This window comes from Numenius arquata, chromosome W (genome assembly GCF_964106895.1).
Source record: "Numenius arquata chromosome W, bNumArq3.hap1.1, whole genome shotgun sequence".
NCBI lineage: Eukaryota > Metazoa > Chordata > Aves > Charadriiformes > Scolopacidae > Numenius > Numenius arquata.
The window spans coordinates 19,469,497-19,487,311 of NC_133615.1; the positions used below are offsets into that span (position 1 = coordinate 19,469,497).

Sequence of the window (17,815 nt, forward strand, 5' to 3'; positions counted from 1 at the left end):
TCCCTCAGCCTCTCCTCATAAGACTTGTTCTCCAGACCCCTCACCAGCTTTGTTGCCCTTCTCTGGACCCGCTCCAGCACCTCAATGTCTTTTTTTGTGGTAAGGGGCCCAAAACTGGACACAGTACTCGAGGTGGGGCCTCACCAGTGCCCAGTACAGGGGGACGATCACCTCCCGAGTCCACTCACCACGCTGTTCCTGATATAGGCCAAAATACCGTTGGCCTTCTTGGCCACCTGGGCACACTGCTGGCTCATGTTCAGCCAACAGTCAACCAACACCCTCACGTCCTTTTCTGCTGGGCAGCTCTCCAGCCACTCTGCCCCAAGCCTGTAGCGCTGCATGGGGTTGTTGTGACCCAAGTGCAGGACCTGGCACTTGGCCTTATTGTACCTCATCCTGTTGGTCTCAGCCTGTCGAGATCCCTCTGCAAAGCCTTTCTACCCTCCAGCAGGTCAACACTCCCGCCCAACTTGGTGTCGTCTGCGAACTTACTGAGGGTGCACTCAATCCCCTCGTCCAGATCATTGATAAAGATGTTAAAGAGAACCGGCCCCAGTACCGAGCCCTGGGGTACACCACTCGTGACCAGCCACCAACTGGATTTAACTCCATTCACCACCACTGTCTGGGCCTGGCCCTCCAGCCAGTTTTTAACCCAGTGGAGAGTACTCCCATCCAAGCCATGGGCAGCCAGTTTCTCCAGGAGGATACTGTGGGAGACTCTATCAAAGGCCTTGCTAAAGTCCAGGTAGACAACATCCACAGCCTTTCCCTCCTCCACCAAGCAGGTCACTTTGTCATAGAAGGAGATCAGGTTTGTCAAGCAGGACCTGCCCCTCATGAACCCATGCTGGCTGAGCCTCATTGCCTGGGTGTCCTTCATGCGCTACATAATGGCACTCAGGATGATCTGTTCCATGACCTTCCCAGGCACCGAGGTCAGACTGACAGGCGTGTAGTTCCCTGGATCATCCTTCTGACCCTTCTTGTGGATGGGCATCATATTTGCTAGATGCCAGTCAGCTGGGACCTCCCCGGTTTGCCAGGACTGCTGGTAAATGATGGAAAGTGGCTCAGTGAGCACTTCCACCAGCTCCCTCAGTACCCTTGGGTGGATCCCATCTGGTCCCATAGACTTGTGTATGTCCAGGTGTTGGAGCAGGTCCCTCACCACCTCCCTTTGGATTACGGGGGCTTCATTCTGCTCCCTACCCCTATCTGCTAGCTCATATGTTCATCAGTGACCTGGATGAAGGGATGGAATGTACCCTCAGCAAGTTTGCTGATGATACAAAACTGGGAGGGGTGGCTGACACACCAGAAGGCTGTGCTGCTGTACAGCGAGACCTGGACAGGCTGGAGAGTTGGGCAGAGAGGAACCTGATGCAATTCAACAAGGGCAAGTGTAGGGTGCTGCACCTGGGGAGAAATAACCCCATGCACCAGTAGAGATTGGGGGCTGACCTACTGGAGAGCAGCTCTGAGGAAAAAGACCTGGGAGTCCTGGTGGACAAGAAGATGACCATGAGCCAGCAATGTGCCCTTGTGGCCAAGAAGGCCAATGGCATCCTGGGGTGCATCAGGAAGAGTGTGGACAGCAGTTCGAGGGAGGTTATCCTGCCCCTCTACTCTGCCCTGGTGAGGCCCCATCTGGCATTCTGTGTCCATTTCTGGGCTCCCCAGTTCAAGAAGGACAGGGAACTGCTGGAGAGGGTACAGCAGAGGACCACAAAGATGATTAGGGGCCTGGAGCATCTCTCTTATGAGAAAAGGCTGAGGGACTTCCTGGGCTGCATCAAGAGAAGTGTGGCCAGCAGGTCGCGGGAGGTGATTCTACCCCTCTACTCTGTGCTCGTGAGACCCCACCTGGAATACTGTGTCCAGCTCTGGAGTCCTCAACACAGGAAGGACATGGACCTGTTGGAACGGGTCCAGCAGAGGGCCACAAAGATGATCAGAGGGCTGGAGCACCTCTCCTATGAAGACAGGCTAAGAGAGTTGGGGTTGTTCAGCCTGGAGAAGAGAAGGCTCCGGGGAGACTTCATAGCAGCCTTCCAATATCTGAAGGGAGCCTACAGGAGAGCCGGAGAGGGACTCTTTGTCAGGAAGTGTAGTGATAGGACGAGGGGTAATGGTTTTAAATTGGAAGAGGGGAGATTTAGATTAGATATTAGAAGGAAATTCTTTACTGTGAGGGTGGTGAGACACTGGAACAGGTTGCCCAGAGAAGTTGTGGATGCCTCATCCCTGGAAGTGTTTAAGTCCAGGCTGGATGGGTCTTTGAGCAACCTGGTGTAATGGGAGGTGTCCCTGCCCATGGCAGGGGAGTTGGAACTAGATGATCTTTAAGGTCCCTTCCAACTCTAACCATTCTATGATTCTATGATTCTATGACTTGGGTCTTTTTTGTCTGGAGAAGAGAAGGCTGAGGGGGGATCTGATCAACACCTATAAATACTTAAAGGGTGGGTGTCTAGAGGATGGGGCAGGTCTTTTTTCAGTGGTGCCCAGTGACAGGACAAGAGGTAACGGGCGCAAACTTGAACATAAGAAGTTCCATCTAAACATGAGGAGGAACTTCTTTACTTTGAGGGTGGCAGAACACTGGAATAGGCTGCCCAGGGAGGTGGTGGAGTCTCCTTCTCTGGAGACATTCAAAACCCGCCTGGACACGTTCCTGTGCAACCTGCTCTAGGTGGACCTGCTTTGGCAGGGGGGTTGGACTAGATGATCTCCAGAGGTCCCTTCCAACCCCGTATCATTCTGTGGTTCTGTGATTCTTCTGTCTTTGAGCTTCATGCAGGCTTTCACAGTCCATTACATCTGAAACTCTGCCACCTTTTACTCCTAAAATCATTGACTATAGACAGCTTGCTGGTACCTTCCCTCCAGAGTAGACTGTCTAATCTGCTTTTGCTGCTGTAACCAAATGATGGTAGAGCTAGAAAAGTATTTTCCTTTCCTTGGGAGGAGAAAAAGGGTCATATTTTCACAAAAACACTTCACAGAAAAATCCTGTACTAGCATTTTTATTGTTCTGGTTTTGTTTTTTCTTATTTGTTTTTGTTTTTTCCTCAAATAGCCTTTATCCTATAAGTGACACTCTTGTTAGTCTGGTTTGGGTAAAATTTAATTGATAGTAATTTTGCCCTATTAAGTTTAAGTGGCTTGCATTCTATGTGATAAAATAGGTCATGGATCTCATTCTTCCTAAGATTAGACTCTGCCTTGTTCTATAAGCAGACCTGTTGGATATAAAGAACCAGCGTGAGGCTGGTAGCTGAGGCTGGCCTGCTCTTATTTAAAATTTATTTTTGTGACTAGGTTTTTGGCTTGCATCTGAAGGAATAGCTAAAATGATTTACTGTTTTGTTTCCTTTTTTTGTCTGTCTTTTGATCAGTCTGGATCGCCATATGCAGACTCATCATGGACACCATAAGCCATTCCGTTGCAAGCTCTGTCCATTCAAGTCCTCTTACAATAGCCGCTTGAAAAGCCATATACGCAAAGCTCATGCTGGTAAGTCAATCAGTTCCTTGCTCACACTCTCCTTTGTCCTCTCTTGATCTCTTTCTCTTGCTGTCAGGTACACATACTTGCTGTTGTGTGCTCCCTCTTGCTCAGCCTCACACACAGCCATGCTCATTCTCTCTCTCTCTCCCTTGTGGGCAGTCACACGTGCTCTCTGCAGTCTCTTGCGTGGTCACAAGCTGCTCTTGTGCTGTTGTGCACTCTCCCTCCCTCGCATGTGGTCACATGTTCCCTCTCATTTTTGTGTCCCCCCTCTCAATCAACCTTGTGTGTGGCTGCACTCGCTCTCCTGCTTTCCCTCTCTCCCTCACATGCAGTCATGCTCACTCTCCCTCTCTATCTAGGTTGTGATGTCCCTCTCTCACGTGTGGTCTCTGTCTGTCATGTGTTATCCTTCTCTCTTGCTTGCTCACTCTCTCATGATTGTGCTTGCTCTCCCTCTTCATGTGCAGCTGTGCTCCCATGAGCTGCTTCTTGCTTGCTTCCTCTCACTCTAGTAGTCATGTGCTCCCTGTTGCTCAACCTTGTCCGTGGTCACACTCACTCTCCCTCTCTAGGTTTGCATGCTGTTCCTCTCTTGGGTGTAATGGCACATGCTGTTCCTTGCTGAGTCACAAATTCTTTATGTCTGTAGCTCCCTCTCTCACAGACGTGCGCTCTGCATGTGTGCTCTCCGTTGTGTAGTCATGTTTGCTCTCCCTCTCTGGGTCGTGTTCTCCCTGTATCTCATGCGTGGCCATGTATTCTCCCTTCCTCTCTCTCTGTCTCACTCTCGGGGGGACATGCTTGTTCTCCCTCTCTGTTGCTCCCTCCTGCGCTTCTTGCACCTGGTCACCTGCTCTACATTTCTCCAAGTCGGGCTAGGTTTCTCTTGCTTGTGGTTTTTCCCTCTCACGTGCTCCCTCTAGCGGTCATGTATTTGCTGTTGCTAGCTTTCCCTTCCTTTCTTGATCAAGGTCTTGCGCTCTCTTTCTCAGTCATGCACTCTGTTTCTTGCAATCACATGCTCTCTGTCAGTCATATACCCTTCTTCTCTCTGTCTCTGGCATGGTCATGCACTCTTTCTCTCTTTGGAACACAGTGTCTCAGTCCGTGTTGGTCTTTCTTCCTGTTACTCTCAGTCTGGGACTGCTATGTGCACTGGCTCATTCTGTCTTGTGTGCACTGTCATGCTTTCTGGGTCATGCTCTCATGCTTGCCCACTCTGGGTCACATGTACTCTTGCTCTTTCTTTGGGTTGTCCACTCTTGCATGCACGTGATCTCCCTCTCAGTGAGTTGCATCCTTGCTCTATCTCTCTCTCTCCCCTCTCTGCCCTGGGACATGTGCATGTGCTCTCTCTCCCTGGGACATGCACACATATATGCTCTCCCCCTGCATTGCATATGCCTCTATCACTGCGTTTTGTGCTCCACGGGTTGTACACTTGTGCTCTCTCTCTGGGTTGTGCTCTCTTGGTAATTCATGCTTTCTCTGGATTGTGCATTTGCTCTGTCGGTTGCATGCTCTCACACACTCTCTCTGGGTCTTGTGCTCTCTGCCTTGTGTGATCCTCTCTCAATCTGTGTTGCACATGATCTCTCTGGGGTGCACGCTCTCTCCATCTCGTGGTAAAGAGGCACCAGAAGGCTGTGCCGCCATACAGTGAGACCTGGACAGGCTGGAGAGTTGGGCAGAGAGGAACCTGATGTACTTCAATAAAGGCAAGTGTAGGGTGCTGCACCTGGGGAGAAATAACCCCATGCACCAGTACAGGTTGGGGGCTGACCTACTGGAGAGCAGCTCTGAGGAAAAAGACCTGGGAGTCCTGGTGGACAAGAAGATGACCATGAGCCAGCAATGTGCCCTTGTGGCCAAGAAGGCCAATGGCATCCTGGGGTGCATCAGGAAGAGTGTGGACAGCAGTTCGAGGGAGGTTATCCTGCCCCTCTACTCTGCCCTGGTGAGGCCCCATCTGGCATTCTGTGTCCATTTCTGGGCTCCCCAGTTCAAGAAGGACAGGGAACTGCTGGAGAGGGTACAGCAGAGGACCACAAAGATGATTAGGGGCCTGGAGCATCTCTCTTATGAGGAAAGGCTGAGGGACTTGGGTCTTTTTAGCCTAGAGAAGAGAAGGCTGAGGGGGGATCTGATCAATGCTTATAAATACTTAAAGGGTGGGTGTCAAGAGGACAGGGCCAGTCTTTTTTCAGTGGTGCCCAGTGACAGGACAAGAGGTAACGGGCACAAACTTGAATATAAGAAGTTCCATCTAAACATGAGGAGGAACTTCTTTACTTTGAGGGTGGCAGAACACTGGAATAGGCTGCCCAGGGAGGTGGTGGAGTCTCCTTCTCTGGAGACATTCAAAACCCGCCTGGACATGTTCCTGTGCAACCTGCTGTAGGTGGACCTGCTTTGGCAGGGGGGTTGGACTAGATGATCTCCAGAGGTCCCTTCCAACCCCATATCATTCTGTGATTCTGTACAGTCTTGGTTGAGTACTATCTCTGCATTGTGTGCTCCTTTGGGCATGTGCTATGTCTCCTTGGGTTTTGTGTGCACTCTTGCATGATCTCTCTGGGTTATGTATGTGCTTGTTCTGTGAGCCATTTGAGTTCTCTCTGGGATGTGCACATGCACTTGCTTTTGGTTGTGCATGTGCATTCTTGCTCTGGGTCACATATGCTCTCTCTCCCCCCTGGTCAGGCACACATGCTCTTGGTCTAGGCTGCGATCTCTTTCTTGCTCTGGGCCATGCATGCTCATGCTCACTCTCTCTGGGTGGTGGGAACCTGCTTGGTCTATGTGGATCATGTGCACACTCATTTTGTCATGCATACTTTTGTCAGGGTCACACTCTGGGGCATGCATTCTGCCTGTCTCTGGGTCACATAGCATCACAGAATCATAGAATCATTTGGGTTGGAAGGGACCTTCTGGTCCCTAGACCCTTCTTGGTCATCTAGTCCAACCCCCCACCTGCAATAAGCAGGGACATCTCCAGCTAGATCATCCGACCTGACCTTGAACGTTTCCAGGGATGGGACATCTACCACCTCTCTGGGCAACCTGTTCCAGTGTTTCACCACCCTCATTGTAAAAAATTTCTTCATTACATCTAGTCTAAATCTACCCTCTTTTAGTTTAAAACCATTACCCCTTGTCCTATTGCACCAGGCCCTGCTAAAAAGTATGTCCCCATCTTTTCTGCTAGGCCCCCTTTAAGTACTGAAAGGCTGCAATAAGGTCTTCCCAGAGCCTTCTCTTTTCCAGGCTGAACAACCCCAACTCTCTCAGCCTGTCCTCATAGGACAGGTGTTCCATCCCTCTCATCATCTTCGTGGCCCTCCTCTGGACCTGTTCCAACAGGTCCATGTCTTCCCTGTACTGAGGACTCCAGAGCTGGATGCAGTACTCCAGGTGGGGTCTCACCAGAGCAGAGTAGAGGGGCAGAATCACCTCCCTTGACCTGCTGGCCATGCTTCTTTTGATGCAGCCCAGGATATGGTAGCCTTATGGGCTGCAAGTGCACATTGTTGTCTCATGTCCAGCTTTTCATCCACCAGTACCCCCAAATCCTTCTCAGCAGGACTGCTCTCAATCCCTTCATCCCCAAGCCTGTATTGATACCAGGGGTTGCCCCAACCCAGGTGCAGGCCTTGTTTTGAACCTCATGAGGTTCACGTGGGCCCACTTCTCAAGCTTGTCCAGGTCCCTCTGAATGGCACCCTCAGGTATGTTAACCGCAGTACTCAGCTTGGTGTCATTTTCAAACTTGCTGAGGATGCACTTGATCCTACTGTCTGTGTCATTGATGAAGATATTGAACAGTACTGGTCCCAATCCAGAACCCCGAGGGACACCACTCGTCACTGATCTCCAGCCGGACATTGAACTGTTGAGCACTACTCTCTGGATGTGACCATCCAACCAATTCCTCAACGACTGTACAGTCCATCTATCAAATCCATACCTCTCCAATTTACAGAGAAGGATGTTGTGGGGGACCATGTCAAAGGCCTTACAAAGTCCAGATAGATGACATCTGTAGCTCTTCCCTTGTCCACTGATGTAGTTGCTTCATCTTAGAAGGCTACTAGATTGGTCAGGCAGGACTTGCCCTTGGTGAAGCCATGCTGGCTGTCTCAAATCACCTCCCTGTCCTCCATGTGCCTTAGAATAGCTTCTAGGAGGATCTGGCTCCATGATCTTCCCAGGCACAGAAGTAAGGCTGACAGGTTGGTAGTTCCCAGGGTCCTCCTTTCTACCCTTTTTAAAAATGGGTGCAATGTTTCCCTTTTTCCAGCCACCAGGGACTTCACCTGACTGCCGTGACTTTTCAAATATCATGGAGAGTGGCTTGGCAACTACATCAGCCAATTCCCTCAGGACTCTGGGATGCATCTCATCAGGTTCCATAGACTTCTGTATGTCCAGGTTCCTCAGGTGGTCACAAACCTGATCTTCTCCTACGATGGGAGGGACTTTGCTTCCCCAGTCCCTGCCTTGAGGTTTATCCACTCGAGAGGTGTGGGAAGAGACGTTGCCAGTGAAGACTAAGGCAAAAGTGTTGAGTACCTCAGCCTTCTCCTCGCCCGTTGTTACCAGTTTGCCATTCTTGCTCATCATGGGGGGTATGCTTTCTTTAACCTTCCTTTTCTGGCTGACATACCTGTAGAAGCCCTTCTTGTTATTCTTAGTATCCCTTGCCAGGTTCAGCTCCAGCCACTCCTTGGACTTCCTGACCCCATCCCTACACAACCAGGCAGCGTCCCTATACTCTTCCCAGGATACCTGTCCCTGTTTCCACTGCCTGTGTGTTTCCTTCTTGCCCTTTAGTTTGACCAGCAGGTCTCAGCTCATCCATGCCAGTCTCTTGCCTTCCTTTCCTGTTTTCTTACACCTGGGGATCAAGAGCTCTTGCGCACTATGGAAAGCATCTTTAAAGATCTGCCAGCTCTGTTCTGCTCCCTTGTCCCTGAGGGCTGTTTCCCAGGGGGGTCCTATTGACTAACTCCTTGAAGAGCTGGAAGTTTGCTTTCCTAAAATTCAGGGTCCTGACTTTACTCTTCACCTGATCCATTATTTTCCTCAGGACTGCAAACTCCACCGGTGCGTGACAGCCCAGACTGCCTCCAATCTTGACATCATCAGTTACCTCACTAGCGTTGGTGACCAACAGGTCCAGTATTGCATCCCCTCTGGTGGGGCTGTCTATTACCTGGCTTAAGGAGTTATCCTCAATGCATTCCAGGGGTCTCCTGGATTGCCTACAGCCTGCCTGTACCATGCTACTTTCCCAGCAGATGTCAGGGTGGTTGATGCCCCCAGCAGGATGAGAGCCTGCGAGCGTGATGCCTTCTGGAGCTGGAGTAAGAAGGCTTCGTCAATGGCTCCCCTTGATCAGGCGGCCTGTAGTAGTCACCAACCACAAGGTTCCCTTTGTTGCCTCTGTCTCTAATTCTTACCCATAAGCTTTTAGTCTGCTCATGGCTATTCTTTGGAGACAGCTCTTCACACTCTATCCATTTCTTGATGTAGAGGGCAACACCTCTGCCCCTCCTTCCTCACCTGTCCCTTCTGAACAGCCATCGACAGCTGCACTCCAGTCGTGAGATTCGTCCCACCAGGTTTCAGTAATGGCAACTAGGTTGTAGCTTTCTAGCAGCATGGTGGCTTCCAGCTCCTCCTGTTTGTTGCCCATGCTGCATGCATTGTTGTAGAGGCACTTCAGCTGGGCTGTTGGCTGTATCACCTTCTTAGAGGAATCCCCCCTTAATACCTTTGAGGTATTTCACTGGTGTTTGCCTGTTGGCTCCTCTTACCTCAGGAGCCCGTCTCATCTCCATAAGACTTCAAGTGTGCTGCAGTGTAGCCAGCATGTCTCAGAGCAACAGGATGAGGACCCTTGCTTAGCACCCTGTCCCTCTAACCTTAGTGTGTCATCCCACCACTTGTTATGAGCAAGCCTGATATTATAATTATATATTAATATGCTTGAGCTCTCTCTCAAGAGGGTGTGCGCTCTTGCTCTCTGCGTCAAATGCTTGCTTTCTCTGGGTCATAAGCTTTGGGTTGCATGCACACACTCTCACTCTCTGGGTCACATTTTTTGCGACCTGTGTGATCGCTTGCTCTTTGGGTCATGTGTGCACTCTCTCTCTGGGTCACACATGGGCACTCTATCTCTCTGGGTTATGCATTCTATTTGTATCTCTGGTTCAGGTGTGCTCACTCTCTCTCTCTCTCCCTCTCCCTCACTGAGTTGTGTGTGCACTCTCTCTCTCTCTCTGGGTCATGCATTCTCCCTGTGGGTCAGTATCTCTGTCTCCCCACCCCCCCTTGCTCCCCCATCTCTCTATCCTGGTTATTCTCTCAGGGCACACCCTCTTTCTCTTTCTGGGTCTTTTCCTCTCTGGGTCGTGCTCTCTCCTTGCCCCCAGTTTCTCTCTCTGTTGGGGTCACACTCTCTCTCTTCTTCTGGGTCACATGATCTGTCTATTTTTCTCCTTGGGTCAACTTTTACCTGTATTTCTCTCTTTGTTGCTCCCCCATCCCTCTCTCTCTCTCTGGGTATATACATATATCTCTCCCCCCTGTTGGACTGTCTTATCTTTTTTTGTAAATCTTGCCAATCTCTCCCTCTCTCTCCCCCTCCTCCCATCTTTGGCACTCTAGCTCTCTCCCCCACCCCCCTTCCCTGGCTGCACTGTCTCTCTTTCCTTTTCTGCGTCATACTTGTTCATTACCTCTGTGAATTGCCCTATATGGGTTGCTGACAGTTCCTTTGGGCTGTCCTCTCGCTCTCTTTCTCTGGGCTGGCCTCTCTCCTTCTCTCTGGCAGGGTCCCCCCTCCCCCCACATCTGTTGATCATGCTCTCTCTGTCTTTGGTCAAACTATCTGTTTCTCTTTGTCCCTCCCTCCCTCTCACCAGGTTACCTGTGCTCTGTCTCTTTCTCTGGGTTATGCATTCCCTCTCTCTGGGTTCACACCCCCTCCCATGCCCTCTCTCTCTGGGTCATGCGTGTCATTTCCCCCACCCCCTCCCCTGTCTCTTTTTCTCCTTGAGTCAAACTTTATCTGTATTTCCCTCTTGGTTGCCCCCCCCCATCTCTCTCTGGGTTGACTTTTATCCTGCCCACTCTTTCTCCCTTTGGTTCCCCACCCTCTTTTTGGCTCACCTTCTTCCCCACCCCATTCTGTCTGTCTGTATCATATTCTTGGCTCTTGCTCTCGATTCATCTCTCTTTCCCTCTCTGTGGGTTGCCCTCTCTCTATGGGTTGCCCCCCCCTCAATTTTCCTGTTGCTCACTCCCTCTGGGCCACCCTCTTCCTCTGTCTTTCTCATTTCTCTGGGTTGATGTCACACCCATACTGTGTGAGAGAATCTCTCTCTCCATTGACACATCCCCGGGGTTTAAAGGGGGGTCTTTAAGGTCCCTTCCAATCCAAACCATTCTACGATTCTGTGTTTTCACTCTGAATCAGACTGTAACCTAGAGTTTTTGCCCAGAGTCTAAATCATCTGGGACATGATTCTTTGGCTACATCTCAGCTGTTGAGATAGTCCCATGGAAAAAATATGAAGATACGCTTATTTATATATTTCAAAATAATAATTATAGGATGCAAAACTAGCAGTATAAAATTTCCTAACTTCTCTGTGAAGTCACACTAATGAAAACTATAGTTTTGCTTCTGAAACCAAACACATTTTCACAAGGTGCTGTCCACCTGAACTACTATTGATAAATAGGGAATATAGTTACTAGCTGTCTTCTAACTTCTTAATTTGTGGTAGTCTTCAATTTTCTTTAATTTCTTATTGTGATTTTATGTTAAAATTACAAAATCACAGAATCTTCATGGTTGGAAGGGACCTTTGAGATTGAGTCCAACCATACACACACACAAAAAAAAAAAACAACCCAACAATCTTGGGCACTAGAGCATGCCCTGAAGTGCCACGTCTACACGTTTCTTAAATACCTCCAGGGATGGTGACTCCACCACCTCCCTGGGCAGGCCGTTCCAGTGCCTGACCACTCTCTCAGTAAAGTAATTCTTCCTAATATCTAATCTAATCCTCCCCTGCCACAACTTCAGACCATTTCCTCTGGTCCTGTCATTATTCCCTTGGGAGAAGAGGCCAACACCCACCTCTCTACAACCTCCTTTCAGGGAGTTGTAGAGGGCAATGAGGTCCCCCCTCAGCCTCCTCTTCTCCAAACTAAACATGCCCAGTTCCCTCAGCCTCTCCTCATAGGACTTGTTCTCTAGACCCCTCGCCAGCTTGGTGGCTCTCCTCTGGACACGTTCCAGCACTTCAATGTCCTTCCTGTAGTGAGGGGCCCAGAAATGAACACAGTACTCGAGGTGAGGCCTCACCAGTGCTGAGTACAGAGGCACGATGACTTCCCTGCTCCTGCTGGCCACGCTATTCCTGATACAGGCCAGGATGCCGTTGGCCTTCTTGGCCACCTGGGCACACTGCTGGCTCATGTTAAGCTGGCTGTTCACCAACACCCCCAGGTCCTTTTCTGCTGGGCAGCTTTCCAGCCACTCTTCCCCGAGCCTGTAGCGTTGCCTGGGGTTGTTGTGACCGAAATGCAGGACCCGGCACTTGGCCCTATTAAACCTCATCTCATTGGCCTTGGCCCATTGATTCAACCTGTCCAGCCCCCTCTGTAGAGCCTTCCTACCCTCAAGCAGATCAACACCAGGTGATGGGCTGCATGGAATGTCTGTCACTCCTGCAGGAGGACAGCAAAGACAGTTCCTGTGTGCGCTGTGAGCAGGTCAATGATCTGCTCAGCCTGGTGGCTGAGCTTAAGGAGGAAGTGGAAAGACTGAGGACCATTTGGGAATGCGAAAAGGAAATTGATTGGTGGAGCCACACCCTGCCACCCTTAGGGAAAAAGGAGCAGGTGGAGGCTCCATGAGAGGTAGAGGATCCCCTGCCCTCTTGTCCCCAGGCAGAAGGAGGGGAAGTAGGAGAGGATGAGGGGGAGTGGAAGCAGGTACCTGCTCGGGGCAGCAGGAAAGTCCCCTCCAGGCCTCCCCTGCCTTCCCAGGTGCCTATACAGAACAGGTACAAGCCTTTGGAGATAGAGGATGAGGGAAGCGAAAGTACTGATAAAGGCTTATCCAGGGAGTTGCTGAAGCAGCCAGCTCCATGTATTAAGACTGCCTCTGTGAAGAAAAGGAGGAGGGCAATAATTATAGGTGGTTCCATTCTGAGGGGAACTGAGGGTCCCATATGCAGGCTGAACCCTTCCCAAAGGGAGGTCTGCTGCCTCCCTGGGGCCCGTGTTAGGGATATAACCAGGAAGCTTCCTGGTTTGATACGGCCCTCAGATTATTACTCCCTTTTGATTTTGCAGGCAGATAATGATGAACCAGCGAGGAGAAGTCTCAGGGTGATGAAGAAAGATTTCAGGGCTTTGGGACAGCTAGTCAAGGGCTCAGGAGCACAAATTGTGTTCTCCTCTGTCCCTCCAGTTTTGGGGACCGATGAATGGATAAACAAAAATGAATGAATGAATGGGCCAAGGCCAATGGGATGAGGTTTAATAAGGCCAAGTGCCGGGTTCTGCATTTCGGCCACAACAACCCCAAGCAACGCTACAGGCTTGGGGAAGAGTGGCTGGAAAGCTGCCCGGCAGAAAAGGACCTGGGAGTGTTAGTGGACAGCCGGCTTAACATGAGCCAGCAGTGTGCCCAGGCAGCCAAGAAGGCCAACAGCATCCTGGCCTGTATCAGGAATAGCGTGGCCAGCAGGAGCAGGGAAGTGATGGTACGTCTGTACTCGGCCCTGGTGAGGCCTCACCTCGAGTACTGTGTTCAGTTTTGGGCCCCTCACTACAGGAAAGACATTGAAGTGCTGGAGCGTGTCCAGAGGAGAGCCACCAAGCTGGTGAGGGGTCTAGAGAACAAGTCCTATGAGGAGAGGCTGAGGGAACTGGGCATGTTTAGTTTGGAGAAGAGGAGGCTGAGGGGAGACCTCATTGCCCTCTACAACTACCTGAAAGGAAACTGTAGAGGGGCGGGGGTTGGCCTCTTCTCCCAAGGGAATAACGACAGGACCAGAGGAAATGGTATGAAGCTGCGGCAAGGGAGGTTTAGATTAGATATTAGGAAGAATTACTTTACTGAGAGAGTGGTCAAGCACTGGAACAGCCTGCCCAGGGAGGTGGTGGAGTCACCATCCCTGGAGGTATTTAAGAAACGTGTAGACGTGGCTCTTCAGGGCATGCTCTAGTGCCCGGGATTGTTGGTTTGTGGTGGGGTGTTGTGTGTGAGGTTGTGGGTGTGGGGTTTAGTTGGTGGATGCTGCTTTTTTTTTTTTTTTTTTTTTTTTTTTTGGGGGGGGTGTTGTTGTTTGTTTGGTTTTGCGTTGTGTTTTTTTGTTTGTTTGTGTGTTTTTGTTTTTTTTTTTTAATGTGGTTGGACTCGATGATCTCAAAGGTCCCTTCCAACCACTAAGATTCTGTGATTCTGTGATTCTGTGATTCTGTAAAAAGATCAGGCAGATCAATGCCTGGCTCTGTAACTGGTGCTACCAGCAGAGCTTTGGGTTCACAGACCATAGTTTGATTTACAGGACACCGGGTCTGCTTGAGTACGATGGGAAAACCCTATCCCGAAAGGGGAAAAGGGTATTAGGCCAAGAGTTAGCAAAGCTCACGGACAGGGCTTTAAACTAGAATCGAAGGGGGGAGGGGATAAAACCAGGCCCACTAGTAATGAGCCTAGGGGTAAAGGGCCAAGGATGGGGGTGAAATCGGGAGCCCAGCTCAAGTGCATCTACACTAATGCACGTAGCATGGGCAACAAACAGGATGAGCTGGAAGCCCTTATGCAGCAGGACAGCTATGACATAGTCGCCATCACAGAAATGTGGTGGGATGACGGTCACGACTGGAATGCTGCGATGAATGGCTATAAGCTCTTCAGGAGGAATAGGCAAGGAAGGAGAGGAGGGGATGTTCATTAGGGAGTGTTTTGACTGTATAGACCTTGATTCCAGTGATGATAAAGTTGAGTGTTTATGGGTAAGGGTGAAGGGGAAGGCTAACAAGGGGGATTTTGTGCTGGGAGTCTGCTATAGACCACCCAACCAGGATGAGCAGGTTGATGAAGTATTCTGTAAGCGGCTGGCTGAAGTCTCGCAATCGCCAGCCCTTGTTCTGGTTGGGGACTTCAACCTACTGGATATCTGCTGGAAATGTAACACGGCAGAGAGCAGGCAGGCTAGGAGGTTCCTCGAGTGTATTGAAGATAACTTCCTGACACAACTGGTAGGTGAGCCTACCAGGGGAGGCACCTTGCTAGACCTACTGTTCACAAACACAGAAGGACTAGTGGGAGATGTGGTGGTCGGAGGCCATCTTGGGCTTAGCAACCATGAAATGGTCAAGTTTTCAATTCTTAGAGAGGTAAGGAAGGGGGTTAGAAAAACCTCCACCTTGGACTTCCAGAGGGCGGACTTTAGCCTGTTCAGATCACTGGTTGGGAAAGTCCCTTAGGAGGCAGCCCTGAAGGGCAAAGGAGTTCAGGAAGGCTGGGTGTTTTTCAAGGAGGAAGTCTTAAAAGCTCAGGCGCAGGCCATCCCTGTGCAATGTAAAGCAAGCCGTCGGGGGAAATGACCGGCCTTGCTGAACAAAGAGATAAGGTCACAGCTCAGGGAAAAAAGGAGAGTTTATGGCCTTTGGAAAAAGGGGCAGGCCACTCAGGAAGATTACAAAGGTGTAGTAAAGTTATGTAGGGAAAAGATTAGAAAGGCCAACGCCCAGCTAGAACTTAACCTGGCCTTGGATGTTAAAAACAATAAAAAGAATTTCTATAAATATATTAGTAGCAAGAAGAGGACTCGGGAGAACCTCCATCCTCTATTGGATATGGGAGGTAATGTAGTGACAAAGGATGAGGAGAAGGCTGAGGTACTTAATGCCTTCTTTGCCTCAGTCTTTAGTAGTAGAGTAGGGGGTTCCCTAAGTACCCAGACCCCTGAGCTAGCAGACAGGGGCGGGGAGCAGAATGAAGCCCCCGTAATCCAAAGGGAGGTGGTGAGGGACCTGCTCCAACACCTGGACATACACAAGTCTATGGGACCAGATGGGATCCACCCAAGGGTACTGAGGGAGCTGGTGGAAGTGCTCACTGAGCCACTTTCCATCATTTACCAGCAGTCCTGGCAAACCGGGGAGGTCCCAGCTGACTGGCATCTAGCAAATATGATGCCCATCCACAAGAAGGGTCAGAAGGATGATCCAGGGAACTACACGCCTGTCAGTCTGACCTCGGTGCCTGGGAAGGTCATGGAACAGATCATCCTGAGTGCCATTATGTAGCGCATGAAGGACACCCAGGCAATGAGGCTCAGCCAGCATGGGTTCATGAGGGGCAGGTCCTGCTTGACAAACCTGATCTCCTTCTATGACAAAGTGACCTGCTTGGTGGAGGAGGGAAAGGCTGTGGATGTTGTCTACCTGGACTTTAGCAAGGCCTTTGATAGAGTCTCCCACAGTATCCTCCTGGAGAAACTGGCTGCCCATGGCTTGGATGGGAGTACTCTCCACTGGGTTAAAAACTGGCTGGAGGGCCAGGCCCAGACAGTGGTGGTGAATGGAGTTAAATCCAGTTGGTGGCTGGTCACGAGTGGTGTACCCCAGGGCTCGGTACTGGGGCCGGTTCTCTTTAACATCTTTATCAATGATCTGGACGAGGGGATTGAGTGCACCCTCAGTAAGTTCGCAGACGACACCAAGTTGGGCGGGAGTGTTGACCTGCTGGAGGGTAGAAAGGCTTTGCAGAGGGATCTCGACAGGCTGAGACCAACAGGATGAGGTACAATAAGGCCAAGTGCCAGGTCCTGCACTTGGGTCACAACAACCCCATGCAGCGCTACAGGCTTGGGGCAGAGTGGCTGGAGAGCTGCCCAGCAGAAAAGGACGTGAGGGTGTTGGTTGACTGTTGGCTGAACATGAGCCAGCAGTGTGCCCAGGTGGCCAAGAAGGCCAACGGTATTTTGGCCTATATCAGGAACAGCGTGGTGAGTGGACTCGGGAGGTGATCGTCCCCCTGTACTGGGCACTGGTGAGGCCCCACCTCGAGTACTGTGTCCAGTTTTGGGCCCCTTACCACAAAAAAAGACATTGAGGTGCTGGAGCGGGTCCAGAGAAGGGCAACAAAGCTGGTGAGGGGTCTGGAGAACAAGTCTTATGAGGAGAGGCTGAGGGAGCTGGGGTTGTTCAGCCTAGAAAAAAGTAGGCTGAGGGGAGACCTTGTTGCTCTCTACAACTCCCTGAAAGGAGGTTGTAGAGAGGCGGGGGTTGGTCTCTTCTCCCAAGTCACAGGTGACAAGACTAGAGGAAACGGCCTCAAGTTGCACCAGGGGAGGTTCAGGTTGGATATTAGGAAGAATTTTTACACTGAAAGGGTCATTAAGCATTGGAATGGACTGCCCAGGGAAGTGGTTGAGGCACCATCCCTGGAGGTGTTCAAAAGATGGGTTGACATGGTGCTGGGGGAGGACATGGTTTAGTGATGTTTTTTTTTGTCAGAGTTAGGCTGATGGTTGGACTAGATGATCTTAAAGGTCCCTTCCAACCTAGATGATTCTATGAACACTCCCACCTAGTTTGGTGTCATCTGTGACCTTACTGAGGGTGCACTCAATCCCCTCATCGAGATCACCAATAAAGATATTAAACAAGACTGGCCCCAGAACTGAGCGCTGAGGGACACCACTGGTGACCGGCCGCCAACAAGATTTCACCCCATTAATCACAGCTCTCTGGGCACGGCCATCCAGCCAGTCTTTTCCCCAGTGAAGAGTACACTTGTCTGTGCCGTGATTCGCCAGCTTCTCCAGGAGAACGCTGTGGGGGACCGTGTCAAAGGCCTTACCAAAGTCCAGGTAGACAACGTCCACAGCCTTCTCCACATCGAGAAGGCGGGTCACATGGTCATAGAAAGAGATCAGGTTGGTTAAGCAGGACCTCCCTTTCATAAACCCATGCTGGCTGGCCCTCATCCCTTGGCTGCCCTGCACTTGCCGTGAGAGCTCACTCAGGATGATCTTCTCCATGATCTTTCCCGGTACCGAGGTCAGGCTGACAGGCCTGTAGTTCCTCGGATCATCCTTCCGGCCCTTCTTGTTGATGGGTGTCACATTGGCCACCCTCCAGTCATCTGGTACCTCTCTGGTTGACCAGGATTGTTGATAGATAATGGAGAGAGGCTTGGTGAGCTCTCCTGCCAGCTCCCTGAGTACCCTTGGGTGAATCCCATCC

General features: G+C 50.6%; 1 protein-coding gene across 2 annotated transcripts in view; it reads left to right on the top strand.

The window, feature by feature from the left end:
- Positions 1–17,815, top strand: part of LOC141476609 (zinc finger protein 462-like) — a 78,414-nt gene that overhangs the window by 18,902 nt on the left and 41,697 nt on the right. For both annotated transcript variants that reach the window (XM_074165373.1, XM_074165374.1), the window contains exon 5: positions 3,405–3,523. In XM_074165373.1, coding sequence (XP_074021474.1) covers positions 3,405–3,523 — 119 coding nt within the window. The remainder of the gene's footprint in view (positions 1–3,404; positions 3,524–17,815) is intronic.